The sequence below is a fragment of the Lepidochelys kempii genome, chromosome 3, assembly GCF_965140285.1.
Source record: "Lepidochelys kempii isolate rLepKem1 chromosome 3, rLepKem1.hap1, whole genome shotgun sequence".
In the NCBI taxonomy this organism is placed as follows: Eukaryota; Metazoa; Chordata; order Testudines; family Cheloniidae; genus Lepidochelys; species Lepidochelys kempii.
This window is the reverse complement of record NC_136382.1, coordinates 11366348-11389167: the sequence shown is the minus strand read 5'-3', so window position 1 is coordinate 11389167 and position 22820 is coordinate 11366348. Positions and strand designations below refer to the sequence as shown.

The window sequence follows — 22820 nt, the reverse complement described above, 5'->3', positions numbered from 1 at the left end:
ATGGACACAGCCTCTTAAAAATAATTGACGCAGCAGCGTCAGCACCTGGTGAGCACATACGTAGGTCAGATCTAAGCCGCGATGCAAATGAGGGGATTGTAACATCTTAAAGCTGATCAAGATCGTGATTTCTTTCTCCCAAAAGCACAGGCTGGTGTTGGAAGGAAAGTGTTTCTCATTGAATTGCGAGAGCTCCACAGCCCTGTGTCAGAAGTTGGCACAGGCAGTTGTAGTAAAAGCTTTCCCCTCTCTGCCCTGTGCTGGAAGGACCACTTCTATCTGTGGGCTCTCGGCTGAGAGTGCCAATAAAACTGCCAGTGGTTTTGGGATGTGAACACGTGTCCACATGGAACTGAACCAAGAGCACCTTATTTCACACCGGATGCCAAGCTGTTAGGGTCAATAAGAATGCTTAAGCACCATCAAGCCGGCTGCATGTGAATCCCTGGCTTAGGGGAGAAAAGTTCCCCTTCCCATTACTTACTCCAGAGGTGGGCAAACTACGGCCCATGGGCCACATCCGGCCCGCGGCACCCTCCTGCCTGGCCCCTGAGCTCCTGGCCCAGGAGGCTCGCCCCCGGCCCCTCCCCCGCAGCCTCAACTCACTGCGCTGCCAGCACCATGCTCTGGGCGGCGGGGCTGCGAGCTCCTGGGGGCAGCGCAGCTGCAGGGTCCGGCCTGACCTGGTGCTCTGTGGTGTGCGGTGCGTGGCTGGCTCCAGCTGGGCGGCTCGGCTCTAACGCCGCCAGCCACCAGTGCTCCAGGCTGTGCGGTAAGGGGGCAGGGAGTGTAGGGGGGTCTTGGATAGAGGGCAGGGGAATTCAGGGGTGGTGGTCAGGAGGCAGGGGTGTGAATAGGGGTTGGGGCGGTCAGAGGATGGGGGGAGGCAGTCAGGGCAGAGGTTCCAGGGGCAGTCAGGGGACAGGGAGAAGGGGGGTTTGGATGGGGCAGGGGTCCTGGGGGGGCAGTCAGGAATGAGAGAAGGGGTTGGATGGGGCGGCGGGGGGCAGTCAGGGGTGGAGGTTCTGGAGGGGTTGGATGGGACAGGAGTCCTGGGGTGGGGGCATCGGGGTGAGAAGCAGGGGCCGGGTCATGCCTGGCTGTTTGGGGAGGCACAGCCTCCCCTAACCGGCCCCCCATACAATTTGCGAAACACAATGCGGTCCTCGGGCCAAAAAGTTTGCCTGCCCCTGACTTAATCTTCCCAGCCAATTGGTTTGGCCGGAGGTTTGTAAAACAGTCAAACAAACAAGACAATCACCCTGACGTTATTTATACAGCTTCACTGGCAGAAGAAAAATTGAACATATTAAACTTTTTACATCAGCAAATCTGAAGGTGCCAAATATTTCAGTGGCTACAACTCCTAACTTCTGGGGGAGATTTACACCTACTACCGTTTGCTTCATTTCTCTTCATAACGCAATATGGACTTGGGAGCGTCACAAAAACATCCCCTCTCTTTTTAACAAAGCTCTATTTTCTCTCCACATTTTGCCTTTCGGGATAAGTGATTTCTGCTCAGTACAACAGACGGCATGTCACAAAAAGACCAGAAGGCAATGTGCTGCAAAACAGGAGAGTGTGTTCATAATCCACATTAAGGCTGGCATATTTGTTCACTCAGTGTTTAAGCGATTTGGGGTCATTCCCTTCAGGAGGTACTCGAGGCTGGCACTGAGCACACCACCAGCTAAGCCTCTTAAACCCATCTTGGGGCCCAAAAATTCCCTGCATCACCTCATGCCCAAGAGGACATTTTTCTTTCAGGTAGATCTGGTAGTGTAATCCTTTTCCAGCCAGCTTCTTATGCAACCAGTCTGTGCTGAACTGAACAGCATGATCCAGCAAGGATTCAAGATCTGAGAGAGTCAAGAGTGAGCCTTGCGATAATGGGTGGATCCTTGCCAAATACAAGATCTCATTCTTAATGATGTTCCCTGGAACATGGGGCAAGAAGAGAAGTTCGTAAACACAGGTGCAACAGTGAGAACCGATCACATGAATAGAAGGTACAGTTTAGTGGTCTGAGTGCTTGTCTAGGAGGAAGAAGCTGTTGTCCTCTCTTTGTGCCTATGATACCAGCTCCCCCTGTGGCTTTGGGGAAGTCAGGGAACCTCGCTTTGCCTCTGATTCTCTGTCTGTACAGAGGATAATACTAATACTCATCTACCTCTCTGGAGGATTATGAAATTTAAGAGCCTGATTTCCAGAGGCGCTGAGCAATTACAGCTCCCATTAAAGTTGGCACTCATGAAAATTAAGTCCTAACAGGTTTGTTTTCATAAAGAGCTGAGATATCAGAAAATATCAAGAATAAGAAGCCATGTCTAAAGCTAACATTTAACATGCGGGGTTTGCAGCTAATAAATCTGAGACCCATCTCTAACTGGGCCAAAATATCACTATTCCTGGAGGGTATTCCCCTCTCTGGTGGAACATACCCAGACCGGAGAAATATCTCTGGTCCAGAAGGGTGTAGCAGATGGGCATTGGCTGGCGAAGGGCTGCCAAGGCCTGCCCCCGGTGGAACTCGGGAGACAGGATGTCAGAAGCAGGTTCCACAGCGGGAGAGGTGCACCAGTGGATCTGGCAGTTGTAAAAGACGAGGAAGCCACCGCTGTTGAAGTGCAGAACCAACCTACAATAAACAGGATGGAAATCAGAGTGAGAAAATCCTGGCTTTGCAGTGTCAATCCAGAAACATTACAAGAACAATCATGTTCCAATCTAGCCGAATGGGCGTGTAGAGATGGGAGGAAGGGGATCAAGGAAAACAGTAGGAATCGGGTGGAGAAATGGTGGAAGAGAAGGGGAAAGCACTATATATTTGCTAGCAGGGTCAATTGCTCAGCCTTTGTACCCCAGCCTCTGAAGTCAATGGGAGTTGAGGGCATTCAGCACTTGGCAGGATTGAACCCCCTTGTAAGCACTGCTGTGTTTTCCCATATCTACAACTCCAGACACAACACTGCATTCAGAGCGAGATGGGACAATATACTGTAGTGACCAGAAAAATACCTAGAATGTTGCAGAGGAGGAGAACCGGGGGTGGGTTGACTGGGAAAAGGAGCCTTGTCTTTCCTGATTTGCAGTCATGTGGATTTAGTCAGCATTTCCTGGGGCAGATCTTCTGATGTTGGTTACCGGGGAGATTACATCCCTATTTATATTTAAGTATAGCTTGTCTTATTGTTTCTTAGCTTGAGAAACCTGCCAGTTTCATGGGAACTTTCTGCAGGAACCAACACATGCAATGCCCAGGACTGTCATTTTGAGACATTAAACAAGCAAGCAATAACGAAGCCTCTTTTGCCTCTTTAGAAACTGGGCATTGGGGGTGGGAGGCGGGCAAGGGGAGAAGAAAGAGAATGGCGTTTGCCATGACAAAGGATTCAGTCAATACCTGGGCACAGGATCCTTCCAGTCCCCTCTTTTGTTTGCCTTATTAGCTCTCGAGAACTCATTAGCCCGGATGCTGCCAAACAAGCCAAAATGGAAGCGCAGCCATTTCCAAGTGTCCCCTGCTGCATCTGAGGCATCAGGCACTGAGCGTTCAGTTTCCTGCTTCCTCTGCATACTGTGTTCTTTGGGGCTTAGCTGAGAGACATCCTCCTCCTGTCCTTCCTGAGCAAGGGAAAGGGAGCATGCCCCGTTGTCAGCCTTTCCTCGGATGGTTGGAGATGGGCTTCCACCCACGGTCCATGCTTCCAGAGAGGCACCAAATGCCAGGAATAAATTCTTTCCAGAAGCCTAAAAATAAAAGTCAAGGGAAGCATTTGAGGACTTATTCATTTGCAAACAATGAACAATTTAAGGGAAGTAACCCTCAGCGCCTAAAGGCGAGGTTCAAAGTGAAGGGCGTGCAGTTAACATGAGGGAACTGGAGGACTCTCTGGGAGATATGAGCTAGCTACATTAGAGCAGGACCCACATCCCATGAAGTATTGTTCTCTTTGCCAGTCTAACTAAAGTGTCAATACGGCCATGATGAGCATCAGTGCATACCCGTCACGTAGTGTAATGAATACCAAACTGTATTATACGGATCAGCCACTAGGTGGTGAAAAGAAAAGGAGGACTTGTGGCACCTTAGAGACTAACCAATTTATTTGACCATAAGCTTTCATGAGCTACAGCTCACTTCATCGATGCATACTGTGGAAAGTGTAGAAGATCTTTTATACACACAAAGCATGAAAAAATACCTCCCCCCACCCCACTCTCCTGCTGGCAATAGCTTATCTAAAGTGATCACTCTCCTTACAATATGTATGATCATAGAATCATAGAATATCAGGGTTGGAAGGGACCCCAGAAGGTCTAGTCCAACCCCCTGCTCGAAGCAGGACCAATTCCCAGTTAAATCATCCCAGCCAGGGCTTTGTCAAGCCTGACCTTAAAAACCTCTAAGGAAGGAGATTCTACCACCTCCCTAGGTAACGCATTCCAGTGTTTCACCACCCTCTTAGTGAAAAAGTTTTTCCTAATATCCAATCTAAACCTCCCCCACTGCAACTTGAGACCATTACTCCTTGTTCTGTCATCTGCTACCATTGAGAACAGTCTAGAGCCATCCTCTTTGGAACCCCCTTTCAGGTAGTTGAAAGCAGCTATCAAAGTTGAAAGCAGCTATCAAATGATAATCAAGGTGGGCCATTTACAGCACAAATCCAGGGTTTAACAAGAACATCGGGGGTGGGGGGGAGGTTAGGAAAAAACAAGGGGAAATAGGTTACCTTGCATAATGACTTAGCCACTCCCAGTCTCTATTCAAGCCTAAGTTAATTGTATCCAATTTGCAAATGAATTCCAATTCAACAGTTTCTCGCTGGAGTCTGGATTTGAAGTTTTTTTGTTGAAGAATTGCAACTTTCATGTCTGTAATCGCGTGACCAGAGAGATTGAAGTGTTCTCCGACTGGTTTATGAATGTTATAATTCTTGACATCTGATTTGTGTCCATTTATTCTTTTACGTAGAGACTGTCCAGTTTGACCAATGTACATGGCAGAGGGGCATTGCTGGCACATGATGGCATATATCACATTGGTGGATGTGCAGGTGAACGAGCCTCTGATAGTGTGGCTGATATTATTAGGCCCTGTGATGGTGTCCCCTGAATAGATATGTGGGCACAGTTGGCAACGGGCTTTGTTGCAAGGATAGGTTCCTGGGTTAGTGGTTCTGTTATGTGGTATGTGGTTGCTGGTGAGTATTTGCTTCAGGTTGGGGGGCTGTCTGTAGGCAAGGACTGGCCTGTCTCCCAGGATTTGTGAGAGTGTTGGGTCATCCTTCAGCATAGGTTGTAGATCCTTAATAATGCGTTGGAGGGGTTTTAGTTTTAGTTGGGGGCTGAAGGTGACGGCTAGTGGCGTTCTGTTATTTTCTTTGTTAGGCCTGTCCTGTAGTAGGTGACTTCTGGGAACTCTTCTGGCTCTATCAATCTGTTTCTTCACTTCCGCAGGTGGGTATTGTAGTTGTAAGAATGCTTGATAGAGATCTTGTAGGTGTTTGTCTCTGTCTGAGGGGTTGGAGCAAATGCGGTTGTATCGCAGAGCTTGGCTATAGATGATGGATCGTGTGGTGTGGTCAGGGTGAAAGCTGGAGGCATGTAGGTAGGAATAGCGGTCAGTAGGTTTCCGGTATAGGGTGGTGTTTATGTGACCATCGTTTATTAGCACTGTAGTGTCCAGGAAGTGGATCTCTTGTGTGGACTGGACCAGGCTGAGGTTGATGGTGGGATGGAAATTGTTGAAATCATGGCGGAATTCCTCAAGGGCTTCTTTTCCATGGGTCCAGATGATGAAGATGTCATCAATATAGCACAAGTAGAGTAGGGGCGTTAGGGGACGAGAGCTGAGGAAGCGTTGTTCTAAGATCTTCTACACTTTCCACAGTATGCATCCGATGAAGTGAGCTGTAGCTCACGAAAGCTCATGCTCAAATAAATTGGTTAGTCTCTAAGGTGCCACAAGTCCTCCTTTTCTTTTTGCGAATACAGACTAACACGGCTGCTACTCTGAAACCTGTCACTAGGTGGTGGTGTATGTAACATACCTTATTTATGAACAGGAGAACTTGTGGCACCTTAGAGACTCAAACATTTATTTGAGCATAAGCTTTCGTGGGCTACAGCCCACTTCATCGGATGCATATAATGGAACATATAGTAAGAAGATATATACACATACGGAGAACATGAAAAGGTGGAAGTACCCATACCAACTCTAAGAGGCTAATTAATTAAGATGAGCTATTATCAGCAGGAGAAAAAAAAACTTTTGTAGTGATAATCAAGATGGCCCATTTCAGACAGTTGACAAGAAGGTGTGAGGATACTTAACATGGGGAAATAGATTCAATTTGTGTTTATGCTAACCCGAGCCATACCTGGGAAAGCATTAAAGGATCTTTTATAGTGAGCACCTCTGGTGTGTATCTCTCTGAGAAGTAAGCTCTGTAGTCAGTCTAGATCTGACACAGAAGCCTGACCTACTAAAAGCAGACCTGCAGCCTGCTGTGTGCAAGAAGAACATGACAGGTAGCTCTTTTAAAAGCTGAAGAGGTCCCTCAGCTTGGAACAGCTACCCTAGGAAGCCTAATGCAGACACAATGGAAGCAGTGACGTTGCCTCCAGGACTGGAGCAGCCATGGGAAAAAAATAGAGGGTGCTCAGCACCCGTTAGCCACCCGCTGATCAGCTGTTCAGTGGGCCCCGCCAATCAGCTCCTCCCCCTCAGCTCCTCCCTACCGCCACGAATCAGCTGTTTGATGACTGGCGGGAGGCGCTGGGGGGAGGAGGAGGAGGAGCGGGTCCGGGAAGAGGCGGAGCAAGGGCAGGGTGTGCTCAGGGGAGGGGGCAGAGCGAGCGGGGTGCCTTGGGAAAGGGGTGGGGCAGGGGTTTGGGGCGGAGTGCGGGTGGAGCACCACTGGGGAAAGCTGAAAGTCGGCATCTGTGAGTTGTGAAGTTGTGTTGACATAACAATGGATGACATAGACTCTGATGACCTAATGGTTCTCCAGCAGTTCCCCTCTTCCACTCGGCTGTGAGGAAAGGTCTCCTCTCTGTTCCCCTTATCCTTATTTACTGCAAAATGGGCTGAGGCCAAAGTAATCTCACGGGCTTAAACCATCAAACAGCTGCCAAGTGAAAGTTACTTTTGGTTACTAAGGGACCTGGCCAGGATGGGATAGAATCCCTATCCCCTATCCCCAAGCCCTGCTGGAAGTAATGTGAATATTCATTGTGGGCTTTGGTCTACATTCCTGGCAGCATGAATTTAAATGTGTGACAATTTCTTTAGGTCAAGTCCTGAACTTAGAGTAGCGTATAAATGTAAGCAGGGAAATCTCTGAAGGTTTGTGTGTTCCTTAATCGTTTGTAAGAGGATACAAAGGTGGTGGGGGGTTGTTCAGGGACTTCATTAACACTGAACTGGCTGCAGCAATTGCTAGATTGGGTCAGTTCTGCTAGTCTGAGCTGAGGAAAGGAGCCACCCGCAGCTGATGGAAGGAATGTCCAGCCAAGCCAATGAAGACTCATGCACCTGTACATATCTGTTAGCGTTCCAGGAAGATTGCCGGAATGGGCAGCAGACTTCAGTGATTTTGCCCAGAATGCCTGGTTTCTAATCCTGCTTCAGGGTCTTCCATGGAAGATCTGGGACTGTAAGAACCTGTCCAGATAGAACCTGGGGCCATGGGGGTGGTTCTAGACCTCTGATGTGTCAACGTTGCCACAGGCTGGGCTCCCACTGGAGAACACTGTGAAGCTAGGCTTGACAGGAAGTATCACCCAGCAAAGCCCGAGTGGTGGCCCCTCACAGCCCACTGATTGGCCAATACCAGTATTTAAACCCGGAAGTTAGCATGACGAGCTGCCTGGACAATAACACTGCCTACCAACTTGCCTGCAAAAGACCCAGGAGTCTGCCTTCTGACCCTGGTTTGTCTTTAACTTTGCTATTTGACCGCAGTCTGTAACCTGGTGCCTGACCCCGACTTCCTGGTATCCTGACCTGGCTGGACTCTGACCCTGCTAGAGTATCTACGCGCCGTCTACAGCTGGGTGCCCAACCCTGACTTCTTGGCATTCTGACCCGGCTCGCTCCTGACCCTACTACTTGTCTCCTGATTGCAACTTGCCAACTGACCAGGGCTCACCCAGCTGCCCATGGCCTGGCCCTGAGAGTAACACAGTGGCCAGAGTTAAATATTGCACTGAAATCTCATCCCTGTTTAATGCACCAGTGCTCAGCTTGTAGCTTTCAAGCTGCTTGTCAAGTACAGTCATCTATGGGTACGTCTACACTGCCAACAAAAAGGAAAACCTGCAGCACCGTGCCGGAGCCCATGTCAACTGAGTCGGTCTCGCAGGGCTCGTGCTATGGGGCTAACAATAGCAGTGTAGTCGTTCCTGCTTGGGCTGAGCCTGGGTTCTAAAACCCACCCCCTTCGCCAGGTTTCAGAGCCTGGGCTGCAGTCTGAGCGGCATGATCTACACTGCTACTTTTAGCCCAAACGTGCGAGCCCGCGTCGGTCAACCCGGTCTCACTGCGGCGGGTGGCGGTGGTTTTATGGCAATGCAGACGTACTCTGAATGTAGCTCTTGCAGGCCTGGTCCAGGTCAGCTCGCTTGGCCTCAGGTTTGGGTGGAGCACAGATCACAAGAGTAATTGCCTACTGATGGATACATACCAGGCAGAGCTGAGCACACTCACTGGGGGGAGTTGCATTTCCACCCCTCACCTCTGGGGCTTGGGGAAGGTACAAGGGAGGGAAAAAAAAACAACTGGTGAACCACTAGAATTCCCCCTGCTCCCCTTTCCCTTTCAGCAAAGAGGGAGGTAGAAGGAAAGAGTGACACTTTCCATCTCAGCAACCGAGGGTAGGAGAGAGAACGGAGACAGTATAACAGAGCCAACAACTTCAGAGTGTGCCCATCACGGGTCAGGTTGTCACAACACACATCAGTCGATGAGGTTGCCTGCCACAGCATGTAGCCGATCAGTGACTGCTCGTAGCAAATATCCCCAACAGCCAGTGATGGGACACTAGATGGGGAGGGCTCTGAGTTATAACAGAGAATTCTTTCCCAGGTGTTTGGGTCTTGCCAAAATGCTCAGGGTCCAACTGATCACCATATTTGGACTCATGAAAGGAATTTTCCCCTGAGTCAGATTGGCAAACAGAAGGGGAGGGGGTTGCCTTCCTCTGCAGCATGGGGCATGGGTTACTTGCAGGTTTAAACTAGTGTAAATGGTGGATTTTCCATAACTTAACATCTTTAAATCAAGATTTGAGAACTTCAGTAACTCAGGTTAGGGGTCTGTTATAGGAGTGCGTGAGTGAGGTTCTGTGATGTGCAGGAGGTCAGACTAGATGACCATGATGGTCCCTTCTGGCCTTAAAGTCTATGAGTCTGTGATTATTTGGTGGGCCTCTGCATGGCATTCAATGATGCTTTGGCCCTTGACAGTGAAGCCCTGTTGACTTAAATTCATCTAGGAAGTTAATTTATTCTGGGTTATGAACAGTAAAAAAGCAAAGCATTCTGGGTATTTTCCCTGTGCGAACCCTGGCTCCCCCATGTACCTCCCTTTCTGTAATTCTGACCCTGAGCTCAACCTTCTCGATATAGAGTGGCCACTGTTCACAGCTGAAGGTGTCTTCACATTAGTCCTGTAGCCATGTGGGTTGTGCCTAAGCCTGTCTATACAGCACCTGTTTAGAGCTGCAAACTAGGGACATGTTCCACACTGAGCATGAGAGGCTACCCTGATGTTGCTCATATGCCAACACCCTGCACCTTTGCAGCACCAGCCGTGCAGTAAGGGCAAGGAAAGGGAGGTTTGTGAGGCAGGACTGACATGTCCAGACAAGGCTGCCTTTTAGCATAGCTCACCTGAGAGTCCTGGAGCCTCATTGCTTTCAGATCCTTCAGGTTTCTCTGCCTGCTGCTTCCTCCCACCTTGGCCACTACCTGCCCCACAAAAGGAGCAGTCAGCAACTGGAACCTCTTCACAGACGGGCCTTCTGGCATCTCTGGCTGGTCAATGGGAGCTGCAGGTGCACACGCTGGGGGTCTCATGCAGGGCACCCTAGAGCTGAGATGCATAAACTCAGTGATTGCTTAGGGAAATGCGGTTGCACATAAACAGGCCATTGTCCCTGGTCCTCTCATTTTCCGTGATCATGCGCCTCGCCCATATGGGAAGGGTTACAGAAACACTCAGATCATTTCCCTTTCCCCACTCAAACTCCAGCTGCAACAGGAAAGTCTGCAGTGGGCTGAGCCTGGCCTGTGTTTCTCAAGGCGACAAGCAGCAATACTCTGGCTTAAGCTTATGCTCTCCCATTAGATTCAATGGAGGAGGCTTTGATCCTCAACTCCGCACGGTCATTATAAAAAAAATACAGTCCTGGTTCCCCTGCTATAATGTCCCTGCCTCCCTGTTCCCTCACCTTGGGATGCCATTGGGCATGCCCCCCGTTTAATACTTTGTGATGGGGGAACTGTGCTGAGACCATCAAACAGCCAGCAGATGGTAACAGCTTCCAGTCAGCAAGCTCAAGCCGGGAAACTAGAAGCGAAGTGCCCTATACATCATTCCCAGCCCCCTAGAGCCATCCGCTCCACCCTCCAAAACTATCCTCTATTTCTCCCTTAAAATTCATTGGCATGAGATAGTCCATAAGTCAGAGGGGTGGATTGTGCAGCCCATCTGAACAGTGACAGCAAGGAAGCAAAACCACGGCCTTGTTTGCAGAACTGCACAGTGTGAATAGTCCCTGCTTCTGTCACTTAAAAGGAGTCAGTGAGGGCTTGATCCTGGGACATCAGTGAGAGTTGGCAGAATGAGAAATAGGACCCAGGAGTCTTGACCCACCCGTTCCCTGCTCTAAGCATGAGGACATGCGGCCTCCCTCCAGATTAAATTATAAAATAAAGTTAGTGCCACGTGATTCTGAACAAACTAATGCAATGGTTCTCAAACTTTCGTGCTGGTGACCCCTTTCACATAGCACGCCTCTGCGTGCGACCCCCCCCCTTCTAAATTAAAAACTCTTTTTATATGTTTAACACAACGATAAATGCTGGAGGCAAAGCAGGGTTTGGGGTGGAGGCGGACAGCTCGCAACCCCCCATGTAATAACCTTGCGACCCCCTGAGGGGTTCTGACCACCAGTTTGAGAACCCCTGGAATACTATAACCACAGCCAGACAACGCATGAGAGGAGAGATCAGAAAACAGGTTTGTTTGCTTTATATCATTCTCAACCATTGCGTTCATCCCTCCCACAGACCTGGTTTCAAGGGGCAGCACTCATCTCACCCCCAAAACTCCCTACATTCCCCAAAAATCTAGTACTCCTCATTTTCACTGCTGAGAACAATTCACACCAGACATAGAGCCCCCCAGCACTGAGGTGAGAGCATTATTATCCCTGTAGGAAGAAATCCCACAACGCTGGGAGTTTCAAGCATGTCCCTCCCGTTGGGTCTTTGTCACACAAACCACACCCCGCATTTGGGCCTTCCTCAGCTGACAGCAGGGCTGCATCTATTACTGGCCAAGCAGCCTGGGGTCTTAAAAACCAAGGTTCTTTCTTTTTAATGGTCTTCAATTTGGTGATGTCACACGCAGTGAAGGCAAGAAGAGCCTCAGGTCCCCAGTGAGAAAATCCATCACTGATACTCACCTCTAATCCCAGCCTCCGCTCTGTCCCACGCCTGACCCCACCCCAGGACTGCCACTGTCTGATCTCTCCCTCCTGCCAGTTTCACACACCCCACCCTCTGGGAGCTTTGCACCCAAGTGTAAATCATTTCTCAGACCCACTCAGTCAAATACCTAATTACAGCTCTCCAGAGCAATCAAGCCCAGAGTTACTAATTGGGCCCTGCTTTTGGTCTGCATATTTCAGGGGGGCAGAGGGGAGTCAGATCCTGATGCTCCAGAAAATCATGGAATTAGCTGAAACATCGTGAGAGGTAGAAAAAAGTGTTGGGGTCTTTGTCTTCTGGTTTCTGAGCCTCTCAGGTTCTTGTTTTCAAGTTTTTCTGTGCAATTGTGAGGGCTAGAAACGTACATGTTTATTTAAAAATTAAACCTGATATTTGCACTTCAGAATTATTATGATCATGATCAGGGTGATGATGTTTCTTAGGGTAGTGCCAAAGGGCACTAGACTGAAGTGCAAACACAGAGTAATAAATTCCTGAATAGAGTCTCATGCAGTCACATCCCTCGGGTTTTAAGAAGCCTGCCAGCAACCATGAGATGCGTCGGCAACTCTGCCTCTAGGCTTTGATTGTGCCTGTGAAGCATTGGCCCATGTTGGGGGCTCTGCAGAGCGGCACTGCCCCAGGGGAGGTCCAGAAACCACTGAGGAGTCCTTGTGGCACCTTAGAGGCTAACAAATTTATCTGGGTGTAAGCTTTCATGGGCTAGAACCCACTTCATCAGATGTATGGAGTGGAAAATACAGGAGCAGGTATAAATACATGAAAAGATGGGAGTTGCCTTACCAAGTGTGACAAGAAGGAACAAGGCCTCCCAGAGCAATCAGTGTGCCAGGAAGCTTACCCACTCCTACTGCCTTTAAAGAGGCACTTGCCCGTCACAGCTCTGCTAGCCAGTGGGCAGGTGAAGAGGAAGGACAGGGCTGTCTTCCTGCCCCTCCCTGAACTTAGCTCTAGCCACTTCCCCTCCACGCTCTGGTGTACTCCCACCCCCATACTTCCTCCCTCCTTTGCTGTTGCAGGTTTTTGCCTTTCCCACCTTTTCAAAATGCAAAAATGGGACACATGCAGGAGCCTCCTGCTCCTCCTCTTCCCCCTGAGGCCACGCCCCTGGCCATCAGGCCGAAAGCTGGAGCTGAGTAGTGGTAGGGTTGCCAACTTTCTAATCGCACAAAACCCAATACCCCTGCCCCGCGCCTTCTGCGAGGCCCCACCTCTGGCTGGTTCCATCCCCCTCCCTCCATCGCTTACTCTCCCGCACCCTCACTCACTTTCACCGGGCTGTGTCAGGGGGTTGGGGTGCGGGAGTGGGACTCTGGGCTCCGGCTGGGGGTGCGGGCTGTGGGTGGGGCCAGAAATGAGGGGTTTAGGGTGCGGGAGAGGGCTCCAGACTGGGAGCAGGGGGTTAAGGTGCAGCAGGAAGGGGGAGGACTCCAGCTGCGGTGTGGACTCTGGGGTGGGGCCGGGGAGGAGGCGTTTGGGGTGAAGGAAGGAGCTTTGGGCTAGGGTAGGGGGTTGGAGTGCGGGGGTGAGGACTCCGGCTGGGGGTGCAGCCTCTGGGGTGGGACTGGGGATGAGGGGTTTGGAGTGCAGGAGGGGGTGCGGGCTCTGGGAGGGAGTTTGGGTGCGGCAGCGGGCTCAGGGCTCGAGCAGGGGGTTGGGGTGTGGGAGAGTGTTTGGGGTGCAGGCTCTGGGTGGTGCTTACCTCAGGTGGCTCCCGGAAGCAGCCAGCATGTCACTCCAGCTCCTAGGCGGAGGTGCAGCCAGGTCACTCCGCGCTCTGCCCTCACCCGTAGGCGCTGCCTCTGCAGCGCTCATTGGCCATGAACAACCCACCCACATCAATACATCCTCATATCCCATCAGCTCTCCCACTTCTCCAAAACTCTTTTCCCCCTCAATTCTGTCCCCCCTCCCCTGCCCCCCCCACATAGTCCATTGGTCCCCCCCCCCACACACACACTTACCATAGAATCATAGGACTGGAAGGGACCTTGAGAGGTCATCTAGTCCAGTCCACTTCCCATCCCAGGCCCTCTATTCTGGTTCACACGCAGCCTATCATGAGTATTGGGAACTGTGCCTTCAAGTGACTTAGCTTCAGAGTCCGGAGGTCTCAGCAGAAGCCCATGTGCTGTCATGCAGAAGCAGCTGGAACAGTTTCAAACTTGTCCAGGAAGTCTGGGCTGGAACAGGGAATTGAACCTGTGTCTCTGTAGAACTACGGACCAACATGGAACCAGGAGTACATAGAAATTAAATATAATAACCTGAGTTGAAGAACAGAGCAGCTAAAGACTCCACCAGAGATAAAACTCTGGAAATAGGGAAGACAACTGGAAGAGCTTTCAGCAGCGCTGCACTCTGTGTCTGTGAGCAGTGGGTCCCTGTGAAAAGGAAGACCTTCAGAAAGTAGCCTTATTCCTCCAGAGCAGGTTCCGATGCAAAATTGTATGTAAGAGTTGTCAGTTAACTCCGAGAAAGCTCACTGTGAACCTGTATTGCAGACTGAGGAGTACTGCACTCCATGTAACAACATACGAGAGAGGTTTTTAAACAGGGAGTACAAAAAGAAGGTGAAATCATAGGAGAGTTTGTGACTGATCACAGGCTGAAAACCAAGCTTGCAATTGTGGGGGGGCTAACCAAATCCCTGCTAAAAGTCCAGGTGGTGATTGGAATCTGGAACACAAAACTCAGAGGCTGCTGGGAGACTCAGAATTAACTCTTGACACGACACTAAAATTTGCGGAGCAATGGAAGTCACCCGGCCCAGAATGAAGCTGGTGCAGGACAGACAGTGCTCTGACACTGTAGACATGACTGAGGATCCCAAATGCCACAAGAAAAGAGACCTGAGGCTGAAAGACACACGGCGCTCAAACGCAGAGTCAAGTAAGGACAGCACATAGTGAGAGCCACACATTCTGTGACAAGCAGCAATGTGCCTTTTGGTTTCAGGTTGACAGTTCATTCGTCGGCTGCCCCAGGAGTGTCCATTGTTCCTATGAACAATTCATCTGAGCTACAGGTGATGTCATCACCCTCTTTGTCCATGCTTTGCTGGTGCTTGCAAAAATCTTGCATAATGATGTAATCATCTTTGAAAGATGCAAGAGCTGCAATAGATTACATCGCTTTGCAAGATTTTGCAAGCACCAGCAGAGCATGGACAAAGAGGGTGAAGCCATCACCTGTAGCTCAGATGAATTGTTCATAGGAACAATGGACACTCCTGGGGCAGCCGACGAATGAACTGTCAACCTGAAACCAAAAGGGACATAGATTCATTTTGGATTGGACACTGGTGCACAAGCCAATGTGTTGCCAGGAGCAGTGTTATTAACGCTAAAAGAAAGCCACAGTGTAAGATAAACAGATAAAACTCCAGGCTTAGAGTGGAGAGTTTATCCTCACTAAAGGAATATGCAAATTAGATATATGAGTAAATAACCTGGAGAAGATACAATTTGTAATAGTAGCAGGGTAAGGCTTATCACTTATTGGGTTAAAAGTGTGTCAAGCCCTTTGTCTGAAGAGGGTGCACTCATTGCGGGGCCAGTGGACCAAACCAATTGAGGAAGAGTTTGAGGATGTCTTCCATAGGATAGGGAAGCTCTCAACAGAGTACAGAATAGAGCTGAAAAAGCCCAAGTGCTGCACAATTCATGCCCCTAGAAGAACGGCCCTTGCCCTAAGGCAGAGGCTAAAGGGAGGGTTGCATAGGTTCTGGGAATCAGAGTGCAAACAGAAGAACCAAGAAAGTATGTTCACTTGTTGGTCACTGGAGTAAAAATAGACAGATCCCTTCACTTCTGTTTAGACCCAAAAGAATTCAATAAACATGAAAAAGGGACCATTTCCCACTATCTACAAGGGAAGAAATTTGGGACAATATGGCAGATGTCAAATATTTTTCTACACTGGGTACATCAGCAGGTTCTTGCAGGGACTCTTAAAAAAACAGCACATGAGGTTGCCCTGTGGTCTTATGAGGTGGTCACCCCAGATGGACATACAATGAAGAGCAACAGAGGGCAGAAGGGAGGGAGTTAAGGGGCACTGAGTCTGCCAGTTTGCTTGAGACGGTTTCAGTTACTCAACAACTGCAATAGAACAAAACCACAGACCCCCAGGCCACGACCCCTGCCCGAACAAATGGACTCACCCCCTCCTGTCAGCCGTAGTGGTGACTTTTCAAAGGGCAACCTGCTGATACAAGCGATTAGCGCTAGGCATCTCCGAGACGAATTGAGCCTTGCTAGTAAATGTAGTTAGTAGGCGGTGTAGCCTTTATTTTGGTAATCAACAGGTCTGTGTTAAACCACAGTGTCCCTAGTGAGGGAATCCATCACCCGGGCTGCTACAGTTTTAGAATCCGCAGGGGGCAAAAGTTACCCAGAGGGATTTCCTTCTCCAGACTGTAGGAGCACACAAAGAACAACTACAAGAACCAAAAACACAGTTACAAGTAAGGGATGTTGTTGTCTGCATTATAAATTTCACTAAGCGGATAATCAATATTACAGTCACGAACAGATGTATAAAACCCAAGCAAGCCCATGCAATAGCCAGCGTTGTTTTCATGACCACATTTCCAAAGCTATCATAGAGTCGGGTGGATCTCTCAACAGGTTGTCATCAGTGGGGGTGGGGCGGTCTCCTGATGCAGTCTTCCCTCCTGTAGCCAATTAGTTCATTTTACCCTTCATTTATTGCATGTTGTGTGATGTTATAATTAACTCATATGCTATGTCATATATAATCATTGTATGCCAAAGAGATTTAAGTTGTAGGATTATAGAAGTATACGATTGATAGGTGTTTAGAAGTGATAAGTATGCTGCAGTTTCCACGATATGCATCTGAGGAAGTGAGCTGTAGCTCACGAAAGCTTATGCTCTAATAAATTGGTTAGTCTCTAAGGTGCCACAAGTCCTCCTTTTCTTTTTGCGAATACAGACTAACACGGCTGTTACTCTGAAACCAGTAAAAGCTGTGTTATCTGGTCCTGTAGCAACTGGAAAGCTCTATAAACCGGCATTTCTAACCTTCATAGAAAGTCTGGTTTATAGTCCGGTTGGCGTGGGGCTGGCAGGCTCCCTACGTGGCTCCCTGGAGGCGGCAACATGTCCCTGCTGCTCCTAGGCGGAGGAACGGCCACGAGGGATTCGGAGTGCAGGGGTGGGGTGCGGGGAGTGGTGATGCGGGGCGCAGACTCTGAGAGGGAGTTTGGGTTCAGGAGGGGGCTCAGGGCAGGGGGTTGGGGCACAGGAGGGGTGAGGGATGCCAGATCTGGGGGGTGGTCACCTCAGGTGGCTCCCCGAAAGCGGCGACCAGTCCCTGCAGCCCCTAGCTGGAGGCACGGCCAGGCGTCTCTGCGCACTTCCCCCACCCGGAACCGCGGCCAATGGGAGCTGCGGAGGCAGTGCCCCCAGCGTGCGCAGAGCCACCAGCCCCGCCTCCACCTAGGGGCTGCAGGAACTGGTCGCCGCTTGCCGGGAGCCACCCAAGGTGAGTGCCCCTCGGATCCGGCACCCCGCACCCCCTCCCGCACCCCAACCCCCTGCCTCAGCCCAGAGCCCCCTCCTGCACCCAAACTCCCTCCCAGACCCCACACCCCCTCCTACACCCTAACCCCCTGCCCAGATCAGAATCCTCCTCCTGCACCCAAACTCCCTCCCAGACCCTGCACTCCCTCCTGCACCCCAATCCCCTGGCCCAGCCCAGAGCCCCCTCTTACACCAAACTCCCTCCCAGAGCCCACACCCCTCACCCTCTCCTGGACTCCAATGCTCTGCACCAGACCAGAACTCCCTCCTGCACCCAGACCCTGCACCCCAATCCTCTGCCCCAGCCCCCTCCTGCACCAAACTCCCTCTGACAAAAAAGACTTGTATACAGGGTCCCCGCTAAATCTAATAGCCCCAAGCCCACAGGAGTGTTAATGCGGCCCTGCCTAACCCCCACCCCCAACTCCCCGGGAGAGCCAGAAATGACTTTTCAGCCCAGTGGTGGTGCCGTATAGGCCTGACCTGACATTTGGGAGACAGGACTAGAGAGGTAAATGGATCAGCAGGCTGGAAGCAGAGTGTCTGTGCTAACTAACACAGGTAAATGGGTCAGTGAGCTGAGAGACACAATGTCCGTATCAGCTAAAATAAGGGGGAACACCCAGGGGACCATCTACAATGGACAAGATAACAATGGACAAGATAAGCCTGGAAGGTAAGTTGAGGTAAAGAGCAGGGCTTGAGCACCCACAGAAAAAAATTTGTGTGTGCTTAGCACGCACCAGCAGCCAGCTTCCCCCCTATCCCAGGGTCTCCCGCCCACCATGGATCAGCTGTTCCACGGCGTGCAGGAGGTGCTGGGAGGGAGGGGGAGGAGTGGGGACAGGACATGCTTGGGGAAAGGGGCAGAACTGGGTGGGAAGAGGTGGAGCGGGAGCGGGGCCTTGGGGGAAGAGGTGGAGTGGGAGCAGGGCCTGGGATGGCAGTGGGGTTGAGCTACCCCAGGGAAAGTTGGAAGCTGGTGCCTGTGAGCAATGTCATGTGTAAAGGAAGAGGGTTTCTATGTAACTTTGGATGTGTGGTATGCCCTACACCCACCCCCTACGCTTGAGTCTGATCCACTCGGTGTAGCGTTGCTGTCTGCCAGATAAAAATATGTGTGTGACACAAAATCTGGAGTTGAACTGAGTTCTTGGGAAGTCAAATGGAAAGAGGCCTCCGAGGGAATCGCAACATACTGGGGCCATGACTCAGCCCCGGTCTACACTATAAACTTACATCGATATAGCTACATCGCTCGGGGGTGTGAAAAATTCGCACCCCTCAGCCACACAAGTATACTGACCTAACCCCCGGCGTAGACAGGGCTTCTCCCATCACTTAGCTGCCGGCCGCCCTTTGTGCAGGTGGATTAGCTACGTCAATGGGAGAAGCTACAGCTAGGTTGCAGTTGCATTGCTGTAACATTTTACGTGTGGACTTGCCCTAAGATTCCATTCATCTGGAGCTGGCCACATAAAGTTTATTATACGTGTAGCTTTAAGGTCAAGGACTGTAGCCCAGCAGCGTAGTAATGGCATTTACAGTGTCTAGAAATTTTATCTCTGCATCCCAGCCTGAGGTGACATGTTCCCAGTCAAGATGAGGATAGTTGAAATCCCCCATTTTTGCTAGGATGTCTGGCTTTGTAGCCTCACTAATCTCTCTGAGCATTTCACAGTCACCATCCCCAGCTTAGTCAGGGCGTCCACAGAATTCTCCTACTGCTACACTCCTATTATTTAAGCATAGTTTCTGCCCAAAGAGATTCTATGGTACAGTTTGTTTCTTTTAAGTTTTTTACTACATTTTACTCGATGCTTTCTTTCACAGATACTGCCATAATCCTACCAGCACGACCAACTCTGTTATCCCTCTGTATTTTGTACCCAGGTATTACTGTGTCCCATTGATTATCATTTCTGATCTCTATTATATCAATATCCTCATTTAATGGTAGGTACTCAAGTTCACCCATCTTAGTATTTAGTCTCCTAGCGTTTGTATACAAGCACTTACAAAATCTGTCAATATTTAGTTGTCGGCCTTTATGTAATTGAATGGGAGTCTTTTTCATTTGATTGTTTCTCTTCAATTCCTACCTGTATTTTATCAACTTCTATCCTCTCCTCTTTATTAGGCTGTAGAATATCTCCTTAAGAAAACCTCCCCTAAGGAATGTCTCTGTACCATGTGCTCCTCCACACCTATCAGCTTTCCCCCAGCCCTTAGTTTAATAACTCCTCTATGATCTTTTTAATTTTAAGTCAGAAATCCAGTTCCATTTTGGTAGAGGCGGAGCTCATCCTTTCTCTACAGGCTCTTCCTTTCGCAAAAGGTTCCCCATTTCCTAATAAAACTAAATCCCTCCTACAAACACTGTTGCCTCATCCGTGCATTGAGACCCTGAAGTTCTGCCTGTCTAAGTGGTCCTGCGTGTGGGACGGGAAGCATTGCAGAGAATGCTACCATGGAGGTCCTGGACTTTAATCTCTTACCTAGCAGCCTAAATGTGGGCTCCAGGACCTCTCTCCTTTCCTTCCTTATGTCACTGATACCTACATGTACCACAACTATTCGCTCTTCCCCAGCACTGTACATAAGTCTGTCTAGATGTCTGGAGAGGTCCCCAACCCGCAGGCAATTGATTATGTGGTTCTCCCAGTCATCACAAACCCAACTATCTATAATTCTGGTAATCAAATCCCCCATTACTATTATCTGTCTCTTCCTAACAACTGGGGTCCCCTCCTCTAGAGGGATATCCTAAGTACGGAAGTGAAATACGGGCACTGAGGAAGGCAAAAAGAGGGGACGCTCGGGGAGGCCTCATCATCATTAGTATGTCAATTACAGCACCTGGTTGGCATTAGCATTGCTTTGTCTGCAGCACTGTATGCCACCTGCACACCAGTCTCAGACCTAGGCCAATCGGGCATACCAAGTTGCCGTTATTTTCTATAAGAAAGCATGATGCTGCCCCATTCCTATAACCCCTGCGCTATGAGGTGGGGGAGAAGGGGAAGAAGCACAGAATCATAGAATTGTAGGACTGGAAGGGACCTTCTTCTAGTCCAGTCCTCTGCACTAATGGCAGGACTAAGTATTATCTAGAGCAGTGGTTCCCAAACTTATTCCGCCGCTTGTGCAGGGAAAGCCCCTGGCGGGCCAGGCCGGTTTGTTTACCTGCCGCGTCTGCAGGTTCGGCCCATCGCGGCTCCCACTGGCCGCGGTTCGCTGCTCCAGGCCCGTGGGAGCTGCTGGAAGCGGCGCGAGCTGTGGGACGTACCGGCCGCCGCTTCCAGCAGCTCCCATTGGGCCTGGAGCAACGAACTGCGGCCACTGGGAGCCGCGATCGGCCGAACCTGCAGACGCGGCAGGTAAACAAACCGGCCCGGCCCGCCAGGGGCTTTCCCTGCACAAGTGGTGGAACAAGTTTGGGAACCACTGGTCTAGACCAACCCTGACAGCTGTTTGTCTAACCTGCTCTGAAAAGTCTCCAGTGATGGGGATTCCACAACCTCCCTAGGCACATAGTTCCAGTGTATGACCACCCTGACAATTAGGAAGTTTTTCCTAATGTCCATCCTAAACTTCCCTTGCTGCTCCTTGTCCTGTCCTCAGAGGTTAAGGAGAACCATTTTCCTCCCTCCTCCTTGTAACAACCTTTTATGTACTTGAAAACTGTTATCATGCCCCTCCCTCGGTTTTCTCTTCTCCAGACTAAACAAACCCATTTTTTTCAATTTTCCCTCATAGGTCCTGTTTTCTAGACCAGGGGTTCTCAAACCAGGGGGGGCATGGAATGTATTTGGGGGGGGTCTCAAACCAGGGGGGCGTGGAATGTATTCTGGGCAGGGGGGGGGTCTCAAACCAGGGGGCGTGGAATGTATTCTGGGCGGGGGGGGGGTTCTCAAACCAGGGGGGCATGGAATGTATTGGGGGGGGTCTCAAACCAGGGGTGTGTGGAATGTATTCTGGGTGGGGGGGAGGTTTCTCAAACCAGGGGGGCATGGAATGTATTCTGGGTGGGGGGGAGGTTTCTCAAACCAGGGGGCATGGAATGTATTCTGGACGGGGGGGGGGTTCTCAAACCAGGGGGGCATGGAATGTATTCTGGGCGGGGGGGGTTCTCAAACCAGGGGGCATGGAATGTATTCTGGACGGGGGGGGGGTTCTCAAACCAGGGGGGCATGGAATGTATTCTGGGTGGGGGGGATGTATTCGGGGAGGGAGGGTAATGAGAAGCGTTAGGCAAAATAAACTGTGCACATTTCACCCCCAGCAATGAATAACTAGCAACGCTGATTCCTCCGGAGATATCAGGTCCTCAGACGGTGCTGTGCCTTTTTCTCTAGATGACGCTTTCCATTCTGACAGATTTCTAAGCCTGCACGTCGTTATACAAAGTCGTTGCCATCTGTACGTTAATCCCTTTGCTACAATGCGGTGTGCACATTTCATTGTAAGATTGTACCACAGTCGCAGTTTGTTTTTTTGCTCTTGTTACAATGGATTGTTGGCTTTGTTTGAATCAATGCCTTACTGGTTTTAATATTTAGTGAGCATTGAATGTTGACTTTTTTTATGGGTATATATACTTGTATGGCTGGAAGGGGGGTAGGAATTACTGCAGACACAAAGAAGGGAGGTGCGATCAAATAAGTTTGAGAACCACTGTTCTAGATCTTTAATCATTTTTGTTGCTTTTCTCTGGACTTTCTCTGGTTTGTCTAGATCTTTCCTGAAATGTGGCACCCAGAACTGGACACAATACTCCAGCTGAGGCCTAATCAGCCAGTGCAGAGAAGAGAGGAAAAATTACTTCTCGTGTCTTGCTGACAACACTCCTGCTACTACATCCCAGAATGATGTTTGCTTTTTTTTGCAACAGTGTTACACTGTTAACTCATATTTAGCAGTAAGAGTTAAAAGTGAAATGGGGGGGAAGCAAGGACGAAAGGATGCAGGGAGAGGGAAAACGGGGCAGTGGAATATCAGAGGAAAGAAGCCAGGCAGGGCGAGAAATCCCCACATTTTGTTTATTGTTTCGAGGAAGCCAGTGTGTTCTGGTCAATAGGCACTTGCCCCTGTGCTGAATCATGAAGTTTGTAGCTTTAAAAGCACAGAAGATCTCTAGTAGTTTGACACCGATGGGTGTTGCTTTCTTCAGGTCATTCTGGTCCGATGTAAATTGAGATCAGATAACTGTGCCCATAGCTCCTGTGTTTCGGGTGCAATGTGGATTTGAAGGTGGCATAGTTTGGGTGGTAATGCTCACTTGCAGTTCTCCTTCTCTTAAAGCCAGGGAAGGGGCTTAAGTGACCCTGGTGAGCAGGTATGGGTAAGTCAAGTGGGGAATAAATTTCCCCAAGGTGTTAAATTTTCTTGCTGGGGATCCTTTATTTTGGTGGTGATGGGGGGCGGTATTTAAAAGTGGCAGACGAGGTGTTATGGCCAGATGGCATAAAGAGCTCAGCTTTCCTGCATCCAGACAGCTCTGCGGCACAACCTAGTCTC

The 22820-nt window shown here is 49.9% G+C and overlaps 1 protein-coding gene across 1 annotated transcript; it reads right to left on the bottom strand.

Moving 5' to 3' along the window:
• Positions 1-1623: 1623 nt before the first annotated feature.
• NEIL2 (nei like DNA glycosylase 2) lies at positions 1624-10044 on the bottom strand. The gene is made up of 4 exons (XM_073335080.1): positions 9907-10044; positions 3407-3753; positions 2445-2641; positions 1624-1940 (listed from the first exon to the last, which is right to left on the bottom strand). The coding sequence occupies exons 1-4, from the start codon at positions 10042-10044 to the stop codon at positions 1624-1626; spliced, it is 999 nt and encodes a 332-aa protein (XP_073191181.1).
• Positions 10045-22820: the final 12776 nt, after the last annotated feature.

What these genes read in the sequence shown, in the direction of transcription:
- NEIL2 (XM_073335080.1), bottom strand. Translation starts at nt 10,044, where the DNA reads ATGCCAGAAGGCCCGTCTGTGAAGAGGTTCCAGTTGCTGACTGCTCCT. An exon ending in TGAGGCTCCAGGACTCTCAG is followed by an intron (nt 3,754 to 9,906) that starts GTGAGCTATGCT and finishes TTTTATTTTTAG; the next exon opens with GCTTCTGGAAAGAATTTATT. An exon ending in TGGAAGGATCCTGTGCCCAG is followed by an intron (nt 2,642 to 3,406) that starts GTATTGACTGAA and finishes TGTTTATTGTAG; the next exon opens with GTTGGTTCTGCACTTCAACA.